The sequence below is a fragment of the Sceloporus occidentalis genome, unplaced genomic scaffold (assembly GCF_023333645.1).
Source record: "Sceloporus occidentalis isolate IW3139 unplaced genomic scaffold, rSceOcc1.0.p SCAF_2, whole genome shotgun sequence".
Taxonomy (NCBI): Eukaryota; Metazoa; Chordata; class Lepidosauria; order Squamata; family Phrynosomatidae; genus Sceloporus; species Sceloporus occidentalis.
The window spans coordinates 253,933,987-253,954,908 of NW_028316982.1; the positions used below are offsets into that span (position 1 = coordinate 253,933,987).

General features: G+C 39.6%; 1 protein-coding gene across 6 annotated transcripts in view; it reads right to left on the reverse strand.

Annotated features, from left to right (window-relative positions):
* YAP1 (Yes1 associated transcriptional regulator) overlaps positions 1-20,922 on the reverse strand; it is a 115,584-nt gene that overhangs the window by 13,504 nt on the left and 81,158 nt on the right. For 2 of the 6 annotated variants that reach the window (XM_089512764.1, XM_089512760.1), the window contains 2 exons: positions 12,433-12,611; positions 9,978-10,025 (listed from right to left, as the gene is read on the reverse strand). In XM_089512764.1, coding sequence (XP_089368890.1) covers positions 9,978-10,025; positions 12,433-12,611 — 227 coding nt within the window. Of the gene's footprint in view, positions 1-9,977; positions 10,026-12,420; positions 12,612-20,922 lie in introns of all 6 variants that reach the window. The other 4 variants (XM_089512763.1, XM_089512759.1, XM_089512765.1 and 1 more) reach the window with 2 other exon arrangements.

Below are 20,922 nucleotides of genomic sequence, written 5' to 3' on the forward strand. Positions count from 1 at the left end.
ATTGCAATACTTGAAGAGGTGAACAAACTAAAGTGGCAGGGAATGGGACCTTTTTAATAAAATAATTAGTCTTTTAGTCTGGAAATAGCAATCTAAGAAGGAATAGCATCACACTAAGAGAGGTGAAGAAGATGGGTGCAAGATATATAGCAGGGATTGAGCTGACTGGCATGAGTAACGTAAAGGAGCCAAAGATACAGATTTCTCCAGAGACTCCTCAGCAGCTAATGGTCCAAAACCTCTTTGAAAATCCAAGTGATTATAGCTGTATACCAGAGCAGGTTGTGTTCAGTCCAATGGTTTTTAAGCCCACAAAATATTCAGTGACTTCTGGGAAATCCAAAAGGTTTATAGATGAGACTGCTTTAATCAATCCTGTGGAAATAGATTCCAAAGACATACATTATCAAGCACTGACAAACCAGAATAAAGAGATGGAAGCAAAAAAGACACTTCTTTACTAAAAGTGTCATTGCACCATCTTAGACTGAACACAATGGGAAACAGGTTTCTCAACTTAACTCAATTTAGTGTATTGATCTATTCTAAATAATGCTTCACCATTTGGCAGAGAGGTAGTTATGCAGCCTAGGAAAAGTAATGCTGCTTGTGAGTTGGCATTGTCTCTGCCTGCAGTTTTTGAAATGGAAAAAAAAGTGAATATTTTAAAAAGTATGAATTGGTTGACCAGTCTCAGGAAAACCTGAATACTTCCTCACTCAGAAGGAATCTTTTGAAAAGATGAGGATGGAAGCTTCTCCCCTGAGAACTCAGCCCCCTTTCCCAGATATTTATTGCATTTCTTGGAAGTCTCTTCCTTATGCCTTCTCTTCTTCTTGTGGACCTTGGCTGCTGATGCTGTTACAGGTTGAATGGCTGTAAAGGTTGATGCCAATAGAGCTGGATAGATCAATGTTGACAACAGTTTTGTTACTGACAGTAGGTATGGTAGGTGGTCTCAGGGGTGGGAGCTATTAAGACAATAAGAAATGCTGAGGACACACAGATGGAACAGACTGCTGTTGTGGCTGTAGGCTTTATAGATTTAACAGTATCCTTGCACAGAAATCTGAGTTTGGTGGCTATTTTACGTCTGTCTTGTGGGGTAAAACTCAAGCAGATTTGGCACTCATCAATGTTATGTGAAATCCCCAAACAGAGAAGCACTCTGTATGACCACTGGCTAAGGAAATTTTATGATAGCAAGCTGGGCAGCACTTGAAGAGTGATTGTGAGGCCATAAGCCTCAATGGCTGCCAAAAAGCGGGAACAGTAATTACAATTTAACCTGAATTGAACAAAACCCAGATTGAAAAACAGTCTGGGCTGCATAACAGACTTAAAATTGAAAAGAAACGCAACAAAGATTTTAAAAATTCCAATGTTTCAGCTAGGAGATGTCCTACTATGTGGTGGATGAAGCAGAACTAAGGGATACATGCTACCACAGGCATGTTAATAAGTGAGGGTTCAACTACTGTCGAAACTCTCTGCTATCTGGAAGATTCTAAATGCCAAAAGTTTAAAATTATCTACATTCATTTATTTAGTGGACAAATAATTATTTCACTTTTAAAAGAAAAATAATTATTTTATCTCGTAAAATAGTCTTGTGGCACCTTGGACTTACTTGATCAGAACACGGTGATCATTCACAAAGCAAGACTGAGATTAGCACAAATGCCTTGGCTTTGACAAATTAAATAATACTGTATTGAGATCAAAATCTATTATGCTAATTCAGTGTGCTTGTCATAAAACTGGGTGGAATGCATTTTTAGGGGGGCATGAGACAATTATAACTGGAACTTAAATTGCCGTCCACCCAACCTTTTCAATTTGATAAATGCAATTCTGTCATGCAGATAACACTAACTACCCATACTTAAACATCTTTTAATGTGCTAATTTTATGTATCCACCATGTTTTCTAGAGGAAAGAACACTTTAAAATGTTACCATACATCTAAAGAGGTCCAAAAAACATATGCAGAAGTTGCTGTGCAACTAAATACTGTATAGCCTCAGAATTTTCTGCACAATGCAATTCACAGCACACCACAAACACAACCAAAATGTTCTCTATAAAAAAAGGTGCTTGGGTTGGAGTTGACCTGGAGCTATAATGGCAAGCAACTCAAGGTACTAAAAGAGTTTTAAAAACTCTTGTGATCATTAGCCAACACTAATGTGGAGAAAGGCAGTCCTTTCAGACTGTAACAGGTATGGTCTTAGCCTATGTATCACTTAACATCTATGATCGCCTTCACAAACTATAAAACCATATGTAGAATCCCATTTAAAATTTTGACTGTGAGCAGCAGTCCAGTGCATCTTTCATTCCAACAGGAATGAAAGGGTGTCAAATCTATACCATTTCCTTAGCTGTGTTGGCCCATTGAGTTATATAGGTGTAAATATATTCAAGGTTGACACTTGCTTATTTCTATCTGCTTGAGTCACAGTGCAAAAAAGGAAAGCATTTTATTTCTGCATATTAATAGCATGCATTAATGTGGGAGGGGAAGTGAATCACTGATTTTATAACACACAACAAGGATAGACACCATCCTAACATGCTCTTACAGAAATGCAAAGAGAGCTAATCCAACATTTTATACAACCAGCACAATATCATCTTCTTGCCCTTTGGCATGATATCTGACTTACCTCGGCACCACTAAATGTATGCTTGTTCAGTCTGTTTATTCTTTACAAGCTTCAAGAAAAGGCAATTTTACAGCCCTTAGTTTTTAATTTTGTTTAATCCCATCACAACTACATGTTCTCATTTATTTGCTTCAAACTGTCCTATATCTGCAGTTGAATGGAACAGGAACTATTATTGTCTTTCTTTCTGATAATGTTATATATTCTATCCAAAAAAAACAGCTAAACTCTTAGAATCATAAAATCTTGGAGCTGGAAAAGACAAGGGCACTCTGAGTACTTCTCAAATAGTGGGGTGGGCCCCCCAGGGGGGACGCGAGGCTCCGTAAAGGGGGGCGCGAGGCTCAGGATACAGTGTTATGCAGAGGTGTACTTATAACAATTTTATAGACAAATGATACTATTTACAGTCGCGCAGGGGGCGCGAAATGTTTTCTTCTTCCTGGGGGGGGGGGGCATGACAGAAAATAATTGAGAAGCACTGCATCCAAAGTTCTGCCATGCAGGAACATATAACTAAAGCAGCCCTGAAAGATGCCCATCCAACCTCTGCTTAAAGATCTCTACAAATGGAGAGTCCACCACCCTCTGAGGCAGTCTATTCCACAGTCGGACAACTCTCACAGTAAAAAAGTCATTCTAATGTTTAAATCATAGAATCATAGAATCGCAGAGTTGGAAGAGACCACAAGGGCCATCCAGTCCAACACCCTGCCATGCAGGAACTCTCACTCAAAGCATCCTCGACAGATAGTCATCCAGCCTCTGTTTAAAGACCTCCAGGGAAGGAGATTGAACCACTCTCCGAGGGAGTGTGTTCCACTGTCGAATAGCCCTTACTGTCAGGAAGTTCCTCCTAATGTTGAGGTGGAATCTCTTTTCCTGTAGCTTGCATCCATAGTTCCGGGTCCTGTTGTCTGGAGCACCAGAAAATAAGCTTGCTCCCTCAATATGACATCCCTTCAAATATTTAAACAGGGCTATCATATCACCTCTTAACCTTCTCTTCTCCTGGCTAAATATCCCCAGCTCCCTAAGTTGTTCCTCATAGGACATGGTTTCCAGACCCCTCACCATTTTAGTCGCCCTCCTTTGGACACACTCCAGTTTCTCAATGTGCTTTTTAAATTGTGGTGCCCAGAACTGGACACAATATTCTAGGTGGGGCCTGACCAAAGCAGAATACATTGCCACTATTACTTCTCTTGATCTAGACACTCTACTTTTATTGATGCAGCCTAAAATTGCATTGGCCTTTTTAGCTGCCGCATCACACTGTTGACTCATGTTCAACTTTTGGTCTCCTTGGACTCCTAGATCCGTTTCACATTCAGCGAGGTGTCCCCCATCCTATATCTATGCATTTCATTTCTCCGCCCTAAGTGCAGTACCTTACATTTTTCCGTGTTGAAATTCATTTTGTTAGCTTTGGCCCAGCTTTCTCGTCTATTCAGGTTATTTTGAATTTTGATCCTGTCCTCTGGAGTATTAGCTATTCCTCCTAATTTGGTGTCATCTGCAAATTTGATAAGTATGCTCCCAATTCTGTCATCCAGGTCATTGATAAAGATGTTGAATAGCACTGGGCCCAGAACAGAGCCCTGTGGGACCTCACTGGTCACTTCTCTTCAGGATGAAAAGGAGCCATTGTTGAGCACCCTTTGGGTTCGGCCAGTCAACCAATTACAAATCCATGTAACAGTTACCTTGTCTAGCCCACATTTTACAAGCTTGTTTGAAAAAATGTCATGGGAAACCTTGTGAAAGGCCTTATTGAAATCAAGATATACTATATCCACAGTATTCCCTTCATCTACCAAGCTGGTAATTTTATCAAAGAAAGAGATAAGATTTGTCTGGCATGACTTGTTTCTCCGAAACCCATGTTGACTTTTTATGATTACGGAATTGCCTTCTAGATGCCACAGACTCTGTTTAATGATCTGTTCTAGAATCTTTCCTGATACAGTGTGCCTGCACCTTGCGCGGACGCATTTTATGCAGCTTCCAGCTTATGCAGAAGCCACTTGGGGAGGGAAACAATGGTGTGTGTGCCCATGGCGCGTGTGCGCGGCTCCGCCACATGAACAAGTGACATTATATCCTATGGCGCTCAAGAATAGGTGGATTTTCCCTTACGCGGGGGGATCCTGAACGGATCCCCTCCGTAAGGAGAGGGCCCACTGTATTGATGTCAGACTAAGTGGACAATAATTGTTGGGATCCTCTTTTTCCCCCCTTTTTGAAGATGGGGACAATGTTTGCCCTCCTCCAGTCTGCTGGGACTTCTCCTGTTCTCCTGGAGTTCTCAAAGATTATTTCCTTTTCTGAGAACACTGAGGCAAAGAAAGTGTTGAGTAATTCTGCCTTTTCTCTGTCCCCTGTTAGCATTTTGTCATCTTCTCCATGCAGTGGCCCTACCATTTCCTTTTTCTTCCTTTTGCTGCGGACATATCCAAAAAAGCTCTCCTAAAGTCTACTGGCTTCTCCTTTCCACTGTATAACAAACTCCAGGAGAACATGGTCACTTCCACCTAAGGATCCCACCACTCGCACCCCATTAACCAAGTCATCCTTGTTGGTTAGGGTCAGATCTAGACTAGCTGACCCCCTTGTTGCCTCTTCCACTTTTTGGACAATGAAATTGTCTTTGAGGCAAGTGAGGAATTTGCTAGACCTTGAGGATTTGGTTGAGTTTGACTTCCAGCAAATATCAGGATAGTTGAAGTCACCCATCACTAATAAATCTCTCCTTTCTTAGTGTGTAGTCATCTATTCTAGAAAGGCACCATCCAGTTCCTCCATCTGACTTGAGGGTCTGTAGTAGACTCCCACCATAACATCCATGTTGTTTCCCTCGCCTTTAATTTTTATCCAGATGCTTTCCACTGGCTTCCAGTATTGATTTCCTGGATCACTTCACTGGTGTAAGTATCTCTGAGATATAGTGCTATTCCTCCTCCTTTCCTATTTGGCCTATTTCTCTTAAAAAGGTTATACCCTTCTATTCCTACATTCCAATTATGAGTCTCATCCCACCAGGTTTCAGTGATGCATATCATATCGTATTTGCTTTGTTGTACTAGGAGTTCAAGTTCATCTTGCTTATTTCCCATACTTTGTGCATTAGTGTGGAGACATCTAAGACCATACTCCCCCACTTGCTGCCTGAGCAAGCTTTTTTTGCCTCCCAGTGTTGGGTTCCTTGCACTATTTGCCTTGTTCCCTCTGTGACAGTTTAGCTATTTTCTCCAGCCCTTTTGCCTTCCAGAATACTGTCTCCCTCCCCAACATAACGTTTAAAGCCCTCTTGATCAAATTCTTGAGACTGTTGGCAAAAACATTTCTGCCAACTGGTGTGAGATGCAACCAGCCACCTCTTCAAGTATTGCAACTTGCCAGAAGTCCCCCCTCATGGAACAACAGACCATGATCTAAAAATCCCAATTGTTCCTGGCTGTACCATCTGTGGAGCCAGTTGTTTACATCTGCTATTTTCATCTTTCCTTTAAACTTTTTTTATGCCAAACATATGTCTTTTCCTTTCCTCATCTTAATTTGCAGTCTGTGGATTAACTTTGCAATTTCCCTCAGAATCCCTTCAAAGATCTTTAATTTTCAATTGGCCAGAACCTGTAGTGTCATGCCAGGGCAAATATAGATTCAGCCCTGAAACAATGATCCAGTTAAGAAGAAAATAGTAGCAGCAATGAGAATAGGAGGTGAAGGTTTTGGATCAACCTTTGGTAACAGTGGGCTGGGAAAGACAAAATACAAGTTTAACCAGTTCAAATGGGGGCAGTTATTTGTGAAAATCTAATGGCTGTTTTCTGAGCCATAGATCACATCCAATAAACAGAACATCAGAAAGGAGGATAACTTAGGTGAGCTCTTTGTCCTCACCACTAAATCTAATTCATAAATATAAAGCCATTTCCCTGTAGCTTGTTCCTATAGTTAGATAAGTTAGATAGTCCAGTGTGTTTCTCCCTACCAATTCAGAATGATATCCATACAATCGCAAAATATTATCAATGTCACTTGAGAACCAGACTTTGACATGACTGAGAAGAACATCTTTGTAGCAGCAATTTTACCACAAAGATGATAATATGGCAATCAGCACAGCTAAATAATGAATGAAGTGCTTATATACTGTGAATTCCTCATTTTACGGAAACCCAAAAGCAGATACCAGACCCAACCTTTAAAACTGAATTGTACCATGTCCACAAGTGTATTGTGGTAACTTGGATAAAACACACTGCAGGGTTCTGTTTCTGTCTTTCCAAGGATGATATTTTTGCTGTGATTTTTATTCTGCCTTTGAGACAACTGTTGTCTCCCAAAGCAGCTTACATCAACACTAAAGTATCTTAAAAAAAAAAAGGAAAGGAAAAAAGCCTGAAGGAAGAATGATAGAAGTTTAGAGTTCACTGTTAATTTTCGGTACTCACCTAGCAGCTAAAAGAATAGAAAACTGAGGAAGAATGAGTTTGCAAATTATATCCAGGGCAAAATGAATTTAAAAGAAATCATAGAATCATAGAATCGTAGAGTTGGAAGAGACCACTAGGGCCATCCAGTCCAACCCCCTGCCATGCAGGAAATCCAAATCAAAGCATCCCTGACAGATGGCCATCCAGCCTCTGTTTAAAGACCTCCAAGGAAGGAGACTCCATCAACTTCCGAGGAAGTGCATTCCACTGTCGAACAGCCCTTACTGTCAGGAATATCAAATATCAAATCAAATAACATATGGTACCATATTTTGAGAATCTGAAATTTTAGAGCTGGATTAGTTCAGAAGATGATGAAGAGCATAAGGACTGTACACCATGTACTATATTTTTTAAACCAAAGGTCAGCTGAATATATTATTGAACCCCAGAAATCATTAAAAATGACCTCAGCCAATTTAAACCATAAACACCAAAACAAACTGGAACTGAGTTTTAGGGTCAGGCAAATATAGATCTTTATAACCCATTTGGTTCACTAACAACCCGCTTTTTGCAGCATTGCCAATTACCACAAATGTAAAAAATGTTGCAAGTTTCTGTATATGAAAGAACTTTCTGAACTTTTCTTTCCATTAAGAATATAATTATCAACATACAGAGCTTTGAAACAGTTTTCCCCAGGTGAAACTGACATAATTGTGGTGCCATTTTGTTTCTCTTCAAGCTTGCTAACTTTCTTACTGAGAAAACTGTTTTGATTTTGCCCAGATGGTTAATTCCTACAGTATGCTTACAGCAGACTAGCATAGTGGCTCTTATGTCAGTGCAAGAAGATACTCTAGATGGCTTCAAAGTTCCTTTCTAAAATCTATTTTGTTTGAATGTCATATGTGAATTCTAGCAAGAGATGAAGTTGAACTTTAGGTTGCCAAAGGGGAGGGAAAGGGCAATGGCAAGACTCAATGATTATGAAAATAGTTTGATTTTAATATTTTCAAACACAAAGCAATAAACTAATAGGAATCATGCTAAAATTCAGGAATTGAGATCAGCACTAGTGAGAGCTGGACTTGCAAAGAGAAGTAATGCTGATGGAAATACAAGCACTCCAACTAGTTCTAAAGGTAATGCATTAGACTTATAAAGATAATTTCCTTAATAAAATCAGCAAACTATGAGAAGTGGTTGTGGAAGGTGGTTTATTTCATGATTCACAGTGAAGGATGGAGAAGATGGAAAACTCTACTAAATAACAGACCACACTTTTCCCCAATGTGAGAGGTGGGGAAGATTCCAAGTATTATTGGGTACAAGAACTAAGATTAAACATTCTAAATTTGGGGCAAATCCTATAGGTTTTGAAGACGAAGCAAATGAATGAAAAAATACCAAAGGTTTCTGATAAAAAGGCAGATAAGAGGCAGCATCTCTGTAAAAGTGTTTGGGTCTTAACATGCAGGTGTGTGTGTGTTAATAAAAAGTTTCTCATTTTATTAACATTAGATTATTAAAATGGCATGGAGTGGATGAATATAATATTTAAGTTAGCCAACTGTAGGATGCAGCTCGAACTATTGAGTTCTCCTCTACATTTGCTGCACAGCACACTAAAACGTCACTGAGTGAAGACAGAGCTTTCTGCCAAGACATATGCACTAATGAAAGCTAAGACAAGTAGTGGAATCTAGTAAAAGCAAAACAGCTGATACACTAATAATACACTCCACCTCCACCCCCCATAGCTTTTTAAACTTTTTATATTGTGACCAGACAATGCAAGTAAAACCATCTCAACTATGGCCAAGGAAAAGCATTCTGGACTGTAACAAACTGATGATATACAACTTAAAAGATTTTTTGCCTAAACATTAATAATAATAATTTGTTTTATTTATATACTGCTATTCCAAAGATCATAGCGGTGAACAGCAAGTAAGCTAATTAGCAAGTAAGCTAATTTGCCCCCAACAGTCTGGGTACTCATTTTAGCGACCTCAGAAGGATGCAAGCCTGAGTCGAGCTTGGGTCCTTTTGCTGGTCTTGAACTCGCAACCTTGTGGTTTTGAGTGAATGGTTGCAGTACAGGCATTTAACCACTGCGCCACCAAGGCCATCACATTGAATGTTTATGTGGAATATCAGACAGTTAACTAGATGGGACACACTTGTATTGAAATTTTGAAAATAAGAAAAATGATAGTTAATATTACACTGTCAAAACATCTTGACATCAAGTTCTAAGGATGGCTATACATGTCAACAGTGGATTCTAATGCTACTAGAGGGATGGTTTGTAAGACTTACTGAGAGAATGTCAGGTTTCAGTCACACAGGAAAAGTGCTGAGGCAACTTGGGGATCTGTCTTTTGGGGCAAGGTAGAAGGATTGGAAAGTGCTCGCATGCCAGACAGAGACCTTGACAACTATATATCTTCCTCATCATTACTATGCCCAACAAAAAAGACAGAGAATCACTGAAAGAGACTTCAAGGGCCATCTAGTCCAACCCCCTACCATGCAGGAATACACAATCAAAGTGCTCCCGACAGATGGCCATGCAGGCTGTTTAAAAATCTCCAAATACTATTTGGAAATCAATGCATTGCATTTGTGGGAGAAATATGCATGACCACTTGTCTTTTATTAAACTACCTATTCTTCAAAATACAGTACTAGTAACAATTTTTGAGATACACAGAACTCCTTTTCAAGCACACTGGGTTTATTTGCAAGCTGGGGTTAAAAAAAGCAAAGCAGCTTCATGTAGCCCAAGCATCTTGAGCAATTGCTCTAAGTTTAAAAAAAATGTTTCTTAGTTTTCTGAAACATTTGTTAGGAGCCTACCTGACGTTTTGGAGAATTGGCTGTGCTTGGATTGATATTCCGCAATGCCTAAGAGTAAAAGAAATAAGATGGAGAAACATTACTTTTTTGCTCCTCATGGTTGTGATGGGAAGGCTGATTTGACAAACACATCTTAGCATTCTGAAGAGGCAAGCTCCCATGACAGCCAAAGATGACAAAGGATAAGGGAGTTAAGAGCTGACAAAAGCTGCTGTATAATGGAACAAGACGCTTAGGGGTGCTTACAGAGCACATGAACACATGTTGGTTTAACATACAGGGAACAAAAAGAAGGGGACATCAAGGTAGCAGACACTGCCTGGTCTGCAGTTAGTAAACTTCTCAAGAAGTTACTGAAGAAGAAATTCAAAATTAGAAGCCTTATCTAAAAGCATGCTTGCATGGTGGCATATGAATTTGTTTGAGGATTAATAGCGAAGCAGTTACAGGAAAAGCCCAGCCATTTCAACTGAAAAAAGCTGTTAAACTTGTCCCAAGATAATGTTTCATAACTGTTTTTTTTAAAAGAAGGCAAGAGACATCCTGCAATGATCCAGTTAAACAAAGCAGTTATCCCTACTAATATTCCGTGAGTATATAAAGAAGAGTTAGACTCCAGAATAAGTGCAGAAAAAGCAAGAGATGACGATGGCAAAAGCCTGAGATTTCCAAAAGCATGAAAATATTGTATAATGCGCAGCCCATCACCCAAAGAGAAAAGGAGGGAAAGTTCAATAGAATTCTCTCAAAGAAGTCAGATGTCTGTGATGCCCATAAACTTTGCAAAAGTGATGTCAGAGACTTGAAACAAGAAGCTAATCAATAATTAGCAAAAGATCTAGGATAGGAAGCAAGGATTAAAAGCGAAAGTTCCAGAAAGTAAGCTTCATTGTCTCTTCAGGGCCAAACCTCTATTTACCAAAAATGAAAGGAAAGCAAAAAACAAACTCAAAAGAGAAAAAAAAAGTACCAAATCAACCTATATTTGAACCATGAAGAAACATTTATTAACATTTTAGATAGTAACTAAAACCAGAGGCAAGACACTCAGTTAATCCATTTATAGTGGGTCCTTCCCTTATGCAGGGGATGCGTTTCAGACCTGAGCATCATTGAAAACAATAGGGCTCGTGCGTGCAGCGTGGCACAGTGTGCACGCCACGGGCACATGCACCATTCTTTTGATAACAGTGCAGCTTCAGTATAAGCTGAAAGCCACATATGGTGTGCCCACATATGGTGCGGGTGCACTGCACGTTTAAGGGAGCTAGGCCCTTAAGAATTCAGCTGAATAATAATAGCATTACCTAACCTATATGATTCTCCACACCTCCATTTTCTGCCATGTGAATGATACAGAGAAACTGTTCATAATGGGATGTTTAAATAGTCCACTGGCATGCACTTTGCTACAGTTCGTATCCACCATCAAGGATTAACAAAATGATTTGGTGATTATTTTCACATCTGCTATAACCCCGCCCCCCAATTATTCTTAAACCATCATCATTAAGTTTATATCTAAGATGCCCAAATGACTATAATCCTGCAATTTACAAACAGGAGTTCTGAATAGATCTGGGCTCTCCAAAACTGAAATATATAGAACTAGCTTTTAGAACCCTCTACCACACGATGTGGAGATAGATACTGGCTATGATGGATTTTTTAAAAAAACTTTTAGACAAGTTCAGATGGCAGGTCTATCAATGGTTATGAACCAGGAAACTAAATAGTGTTTCCACTATTTGCTCCACTTACAAAAGCAATAACACCTCTAAATACCAAATGTACTAGAGGGAACAAGGCTAATATCTTCCCTTGCAGGTGAGCTTTCAAAAGTACGTTGTTGGTCACTGTTGGGAACAAAATATTAGCCAAAAAGAGAATAGTTTTGTTTTTATCAACAAGCTGTGTCAGAAGTATGCAAAATTGCAAAAGAATCAGAGGCAAAAACACAGCAAGGCATGATCCATTTTCCATGTTTCTTTCATCATGAAGCAGGGAAATTCAGCAGGAACAGATATGTCCATGCAAAGGATTAATAATTTTGCAAGGCATCCCAGCAGGTTGTTGTGCCCATAGCAGAGGTTTAAGAGATGAAAAAAAGCACCAGTGCAAGGAAACAGCCCTTATACCAGAAGTTACAGGAAAAGCACATACACTCACGCAGAAGTGTTCTGAAAAAGTCACAGACCCTGAGATGTGTGCATAGCTATGGCAGTTCTGTTTGCTTGCAGCTAGGCTGCTTGCATGGGAAATTCATCCAAGGAGGAAATATTCTTTAGAACACATAAGCCTGAATATTTACTCTCCATGCATGATGAAAGTATCAATTCCTCACCCAATTTGTCAATGCTTGCTACCATCACTATAAGCTGGCAAACATTATGCCACACATGCACACAAAACAGACTGTATTATAATGGAAGTGCATTCTAACCTGAGGCCTCACCTGCCGAAGCAGTTCTTGATGCTTCAGTCGTAACCTTTCTTTTTCCATCTGCAGCTGCTGCAATCTCATCTGCTGCTGTTGATTGGAGTTGCCACCTCCCAGAACACCACCAGGTGGACTTTGGGGAGCTAGCGGAGGTGGTTTCACTGGAGTGCTTTGGCTGATTCTCTGGCTCATAGCTGTGGAGGCACACAATAGGACAAGCATTTTAAAACAATTTAAGACACTGTTCAAAAAGCTGGATTTAAAGGTATATGTCCAAAAGGAATACATCATCAGGTAAAAGAAACCAACAGATGTGTAATGATGTCATTTTCATCTATGATCCACTTTGTGCATCCAAATATGCAGACTTTTTAGGAAGCAGAAGTAGCAGATAAGAGTTTAAATTAATAAAGAACAGTGGCATATTTAGCTGCAACAGAAGTTACAACAGAGGTGGGGTATATCTTAAGCTTGCTACTCAAGAACTGATCATATAACACCCGTCCTGAAATCCTTCCACTGGTTGCCTATTAGTTTCTGGGCACGATACAAGATGTTGGTTATTACCTTTAAAGCCCTACATGGCTTGGGTCCTGACTACTTATGGGAGCGCCTTCTCCCATATTGTCCGCCTCACCCCTTATGATCCTCTGGGAAGAATTTACTTCAGTCTAAAAAATCCACTGTCCACTGTTTCCCAGAGGGTCTTCTCCACTGCTGCTCCAAGGCTATGGAACAACTTGCCGGACGAGATCCGCCACATTACCACCCTTGGTGGCCTTTTAAAAGGTCGTTAAGGTGGATCTGTTCTGGCAGGCCTTTCCAAACTAGCCTCCCCTCCCCGAGCACGATGCAGCTTATTCCCTCCTCTTATAGAATCCTTGTTATATTTTCCCCCAATTTTGTTGATCTTATCATCACAACGTTTTCATATTGTAAATAATTTAGTTTAGTTTTATAATCAGGGATTGGCGGTTGGGAGGGGGATTAATTTTAACTAGATTTGATGTGTATTACACTTTTTTTAGATGTTGTAACCCGCCTTGATTCCCCATGAAAAGGTAGGCTATAAATAAATTACTATTATTATTATTATTATTATTATTGTTACTCATTTATGCTTGACTGTCATCAGGCCTGCTCAGAAAATGCCCAAGAAACATCCAATAGTGGGCTTTAATAGAGGAGCATGCAGATCCACCTGTCTCTCAGTTTATACTTTCTACCTCTGTAGTCCTTTCCAACATTTTCTAAATTCCAAAGCTACTGAGAATAATTGCTGCCAGACCTGTATCCATTATTAGGTTTAGAGAAATGTGTAAGTTCCCTTGCAGTTTATTCAGAGTGCAGAATTTGGATTTTTTTAAAAGAAAAGTCAAATTGTTTAGTGAAACAACCTCAGTCTATGGCTTTTATGACCCACTTATTCTGCCAGGCTTTTCCCCCATGAGCCTTGTTGTCACTCTTTCCCCTTGGTGATGTTGATGTACTCTATCTTCTCAGCCATTTGTATGGGGTGTTGCTGTTGTTATCTCTTATTATGTTTTTGTATTGTAATATTGTGGGGGGGGGGGTGTTGGGGTTTATGATGTTTTTAACTATTTTATCAACTGTTGTACACCGCTGTGATCTATGGAATAGCGGTATATAAATAAATATTATTATTATTATTATTATTATTATTATTATTTTAAACATCAATGCTGTTTTCTTCTATTCATATGGAATGCATAATCTGCCTTTTTATAAGCAATACTCAAGATAACATATGATAAATGAATACACCTTGGCATTAAATATCATAGAATAAATAGTCATAATCACATTGGAAGGGAAGAAAAGACTGAAAACAGCTCAATTGTTTGCCTTTAACAAGATAAAGACATTTGGGAACAAAGTAAGACTCTGAGCTAATTGATGTAGTGTTTTAATGCTTAACAGGTAGTATTTGAACATGAGGGCTTCAAGAATCAAGCTATTAATTTAGATATGATGCTTTCTGCTTCATCTGTTTGTGTTGATAGTTTTCTAAGTGATCTTGTGAGCTGCTTGAGCTCTGGATTATCATCAACATTTTAGACAAGTGAATGCTGGTACAACATGCACCAACATTAACCACCTCACAAAGCCATCATTTTAAGATGCTACAGCCTTCTTGGTTGGCAGAGTTTTATACAGCTCCCTGCCTTTGAAAGCACATTAGACATCATCAGTTACTAAATTTCATACTTAAGACACACCTCTTCATTCAGATCTTTGGCCCCTTTTGATACTAGCACAGGGGTTATTTGGTATCTTCTGTTTAATGGTGTGTATGATTTTTCTCTTGGAATAATTTCATTGATTGTTAAATAATAATATTATTTTGATTGCTTTGCACATTTCCTTTGATTTGTAAACTGCTTTGAAATTTATTAAAGGGCATATAAATAAATAAATGTGGTGAGTGCTTTAAAACAAAACTAAAGGGATTATGTTCCATAGAAGATGCCACTGGAGCATGATCTATTCGGTCACTATATGTCATGGCACAAACTCACAAGGAGGAACCTTTGCTGTTATGGATCGTGTGATAAAAAATACAAGCTGGGGTTGTGTAATTACAATAAAATAGAATTCATCAGAAAACAAGTTCTAAAGAAGAAGTCAATTTCTTGCTCCTGCAATTTGATTGCCAGCAGGCATGGCTAAATCTATCAAATTCTTTGTTTTCTTTAGGCACTCCTGGAACTCAGGAGCCACCACACTGGCTTGTCCACTGTAAGCTCAAGCTCCCCAATTTGCATACTGTAAAAAAGATAAAACTTTATTTTAAGAATACACAGTCCCTGCATGCACAGCCTTCCTCACATGAATGTGCAGGAGGCCATCAGAACTTTCATTCTGATCTGCTAAATATGTTCAGATTTGCTCTTCTCTTACTGAGAACAACCATCTTTCAGTATGTTTTCACCAGAACAGAATGGTCTAACAAAATGGGTGAACAAACTGAATTCAGAACAGTGATGTCTGGGAGAGAGAAAACAGGACACTGAGATGACAGCTCCTCCCTAGGGAGGCTCACTTCACAATCTGGGTAGCATCCAGGGTTCTTAAGTCAGTTTAAACTAAGTAAGCACTTGGGTAGCAAGTCTGCTCTTCTGATTATACGCTTTAGCCAACTAGGCTGCTCCTAGGTCAGAGAAACAAAATACATTTACGATAAATATAGGCTTATGCAGAAATTGTGCCAGTTTCCACTTCGGTTGTAAACAGACAATCATCAGCCAGCTCTACTGGGCTACAGATCAAACCCAGGTTATTTATAGACATGTGGCAAAAATAACCAAACACTTTCAGTTCCTTGGAAATATGTTCAGACAGTTCTGAGATGTACAACCATTAACAGTCATGAACAATTTCTCCAGGAACGTCTCATATAAAGACAATTAAAAGCACAGATTTGTTGCACAAGAATACGTATTCTTGGCCTGCGTTCTACCTCAATCTGTAAAACTAGTCAATTAGAAGACTCCACAGCTTAAAGCAAGAAAAACAAAAACCTTTAAAAGTTCAGAACAAAATACATCTTGAATGTGTGTGTGTCTGACAAATATCTGTGATCATTATGTGTCTGAGATTTACCATTTTTCAAATGCAAACAAAGAACAAGGAACGTAAAGAGATTTTTCATAGATCTGCAGTAAGTTGCTACTGAATGGCCAGCCTTTAGAAACATTTGTTTGTGCTACAATCTATTTTTTATTCAGCCCAGCAAAAACAGTGGGGTAGGGTAGGGAGTCCATGACGAATTGAAAGAAGGAGTGGGAGATCTAACGCAGCAAAAGCCACACAAGTAACACTTTAGCCGTGCAACCTTCAAATGAAGCACTTTTGTTTTTATGTACAGTACCTGAAATGCCACTTCAGAGGCTCAAGAAAAGCTTCTAATGATCTTTAAACATTTAGCTCCTTTCTAAAAACACCACCGAATTTAAGAAGAGGGTGGAAAGGCAAAATAAAATAAAATAAAATAAATATTTTCCTTTATCTCCTAGGACCAGGATTTACCATTTTCCCTGTTCTTTGCTTTCATGGTATCAGGGAAGCATTTAAATATGGGGTTCTGCACCCAAACATGGGGCAAGCAGCAAAGACCTCACAGGCAGACAAAGAACAAACAAATCTTTGTTTAAAAGAGGAAAGAGAGGGATTTGGGAGGGATTTGAAATAAGAGGTGCAGGGAACAGCACTTTCAATACACACATAGTTGAGTATGCTACATTTCTTGAAACAGACATACACTTTAACAAGGCCCACTATAGGACAGAGTGATAATGTTTTGCCAATTTTCTACTGTATATTTTCCATCTTCACTGTAGCATATTTAATAATCAATGAAAGCCAAAATCATTAGACACACCTAGTTTTGTCGTCTCTTAAAAGCATAAGACAAATAGTTTAGTTTCCTGGTTTTCTTGTTGTTAATATTATAATGAAAACCAGAAATAAAGAACCAAGGCATAAGCAAAGTTATAAAATATATATCACCTTTATGTTTGTTTGAAAGCCAATTCCTGGTAGTTACTGGGCTTTACACCACCATACATAGGACTGCAAATCCAGTTATTCAAACAAAGAAGTCCTGTATGGACAATCAAGATCATAGATTGAATGTCAGGGGTGAAGCAGACAGGCAGAAAAAAAAGGGGTTTGAAACTGCTTTTGCCAAAAGCGGGTTGAAACCCTGCTGACTTCACCGCCTGCTCCCAATGCGCATGGCCCAACTGCACGGTGCAGCCTCAAACTATACCGCTGGGTAATTTCTTTTTATCACCTTCCCACCACCCATGCACACTGGTGCACAAACACACCGCCAGTGACTGTCTGCTGTCTAGATGCTACCCCATTGGATGGCCGCCCCCTTTGACTGCCCACACAGTCACCTGCGATCCTTCACCAGGACGGGACATTGGAGGAGAAGTATATCCAGTAATAACAACAGCAATAGCAAGTGTACATTTCTATAACGCTTATCAGTGTGTTTAAGCACTCCCTATGCAGTTTATAATATGTTAGCTAACTGCCCCCAACAAGGCAGGTACTCATTTTAGCGACCTCAGAAGGATGCCAGGCTGTGTCAACCCTGGATCCCCTGGCTGGTATCAAACCCACAACCTTGCAACTGTGAGTGGCTGTAGTACTGGCATTTAACCACTATCAGGGCTCCCTGGCAATGCACAATCATGCCCCACTGTACATGCCCCCATTACCCCATCCCCCCTCTTGGACTGTCTGGTCTGTGTATGTTGTAATTACATCCATTGGAGATGTCACACTTTCACTTTTTTGCATTGCTGCCCTGACCACTCGGGTATGCCAGTTCTATCCTTTTTAAATGCACACCTGCACTACTAGGGCGTTGATATACAGCTTTAGGGTTAGGATACATCACTCTTTTAGAACTGCTCTGGTGTTGGCACATTTATATGCATGGTCGAAGGTATGCATTTTCTGAGCTAGATTGGATTATTCCAGGTACTTTTTGGTCCAGCGTCATGTAAATGCCATGGTCCCAAAGTGGCCAGAAGACACTTTACTTGGCCTGTGTGTTTCAGGCCTCAGAAATCAACAGGTTACAAAGCCAAAAATGCCATCTCTACAGACAAATTCCCCATGACTCAAGAAATCTGGACTTTATTGTCACCCAGTATTGCACAATGGCAAATGGCATATTCATGAAACTGCTAAGAGAATGACCAGAACTACTCTGCTTCAGAATGCCAAATTGAAGGCCACATGATTGTTTTTCCAAACACTCCCACATCCACAAAGAACCAGCATGACACAGAAAAGGATGCAATTTTCTACACATCCTATAGACAGATGTACAAATTCACAGCCATAGTCATGCAAAACTGGGTGATATCTTCATTTAATACAAAATTAATACTTTTAAAGTACAGAGTAAGCGTAGGCAGGTCCCAGGAATCTTTGCTTCATTTACATAAGGCTTTCACTGTTTGTATAATTCAATTAAGAACTGGTCCTCTTATATTCCCCACACATAAAAAAGCATAATAGAATTTATGACTAAGCTATTTAACTTTGCAGCATCACCATGTTGCACCAACTGAAACTGGCAGTTTATAATACATGTTGTTATGTAAGTAGAGTAGAACTTTTCACTAATTTTGTTGGAACAGACTGCAAGGGCCACCCAGCCAATCCCTGCCATGCAGGAACTCACAATCAAGCACTCCCAACAGATGACCAGCCAATCTCTGTTTAAAAACCTCCAAAGGACGAGATTCCACCACACTTTGAATTTATATGTGTAAATTCACACATATAAATTGTGGAAAGTTTCAAGAGCAATAAAAAGGGAGATCAACTCAAAACTTCAAATGATTTGCCTTTCATTAACACTGGTTTAAAATGATACTCCAAAAAATAATGTAATGGAGGATGTAACTGACAGACTGGTGGATGCTTGCAAGAAAAAAACAGAGTTTCTCAAAAGGGAGATACTGAAGGCACAATTTCAAACAGTGCCAGTGAGAAAGAAAAATGGGAGGTGTCCCAAGAAACCAGGATGGATGACTAAGGAACTTACAGCTGAGCTAAGTATTAAACAGAGCATGTATAAGAAATGGAAAAGAGGGGAAATCACGAAAAAGGAATTCAAAGAAATAGCAGGCATGTGTAGGAGTAAAGTCAGAAAAGCTAAAGCGCAGAATGAACTCGGGCTTGCTAGAGAGGTTAAAAACAATAAAAAGGGCTTTTTTGGATATGTCCACAGCAAACGGAAGAAGAAGGAAATGGTAGGGCCACTATGTGGAGAAGATGGCAAAATGCTAACAGGGAGAGAAAAGGCAGAGTTAATCAATATCTTCTTTGCCTCAGTGTTCTCATAAAAGGAAAAGGGGTTCTCAACCTGAGGATAATGGCGCAGAGGACAGAATAGGGGAATTTCAGTACAGAATAAGTAAAGTGAAAGTAGAGGACTACCTTGTTAATCTAAATGAATTTAAGTCTCCAGGACCAGATGAACTACATCCAAGAGTATTAAAAGAACTGGCAAATGTAATATTGGAGCCATTGGCAATAATCTTTGAAAACTCCTGGAAAAAACAGGGGAAATCCCAGCAGACTGGAGGAGGGCCAACGTTGTCCCCATCTTCAAAAAGGGAAAAAAAGAGGATCCCAACAATTATCGTCCAGTTACTCTGACATCAATACCAGGAAAGATTCTAGAGCAGATCATTAAACAGAGAGTCTGTGAACATCTAGAAAGCAATGCCATAATCACAAAAAGTCAACATGGGTTTCAGAGAAACAAGTCATGTCAGAGAAATCTTATCTCTTTCTTTGATAAAATTACCAGCTTGGCAGATGAAGGGAATGCTGTGGATATAGTATATCTTGATTTCAATAAGGCCTTTGACAAAGTTTCACATGACATTCTTGCAAACAAGCTTGTAAAATGTGGGCTAGACAAGGCAACTGTTACGTGGATTTGTAACTGGTTGACTGGTCGAACCCAAAGGGTGCTCAACAATGGCTCCTTTTCATCCTGGAGACAAGTGACCAGTGGGGTCCCACAGGGCTCTGTCCTGGGGCCAGTGTTATTCAACATCTTTATCAATGTCTTGGATGACAGAATTGGGAGCATACTCATCAAATTTGCAGATGACACCAAATTAGGAGGAATAGCTAATACGCCAGGGACAGGATCAAAATTCAAAATGACCTGAATAGATTAGAAAGCTGGGCCAAAGCTAACAAAATTAAATTCCACACGGAGAAATGTAAGGTACTGCACTTAGGGCAGAAAAATAAAATTGACAGATATAGGATGGGGGACACCTGGTTGAACGAGACTACATGTGAAAGGGATCTAGGAGTCCAAGTAGACCACAAGTTGAACATGAGTGAACAGTGTGATGCTTAGGGAACTGGGGATATTTAGCCAAGAGAAGAGAAGGTTAAGAGGTGATATGATAGCCCTGTTTAAATATTTGAAGGCATGTCATATTTTGGAGGGAGCAAGCTTATTTTCTGCTGCTCCAGAGAACAGGACCTGGAACAATGGATGCAAGCTACAGGAAAAGAGATTCCACTTCAACATTAGGAGGAACTTCCTGACCATAAGGGCAGTTCGACAGTGGAACTCACTCCCTCGGGGTATAGTGGAGTCTCCTTCTTTGAAGGTCTTTAAGCAGAGGCTGGATGGCCATCTGTCGGGGATGCTTTGATTGAGAGTTCCTGCATGGCAGGGGGTTGGACTGGATGACCCTTGTGGTCTTTTCCAAGTTTACGATTCTATGATTCTAATGTTCCTTCTTATACTTGAGAAATTCAAGTCTTGGAAAATATCTATTTTCAATGTAATCTTGCATTATTTGACCTAATGGCAATATTTTAGCAACAATATTATTCAAATGTGAAGCGGTACATTATGTTGCCCTGACAAATGGAACGGCAATGCAGGTACCTGTTTGAGTATTTGACATGATTGCCACT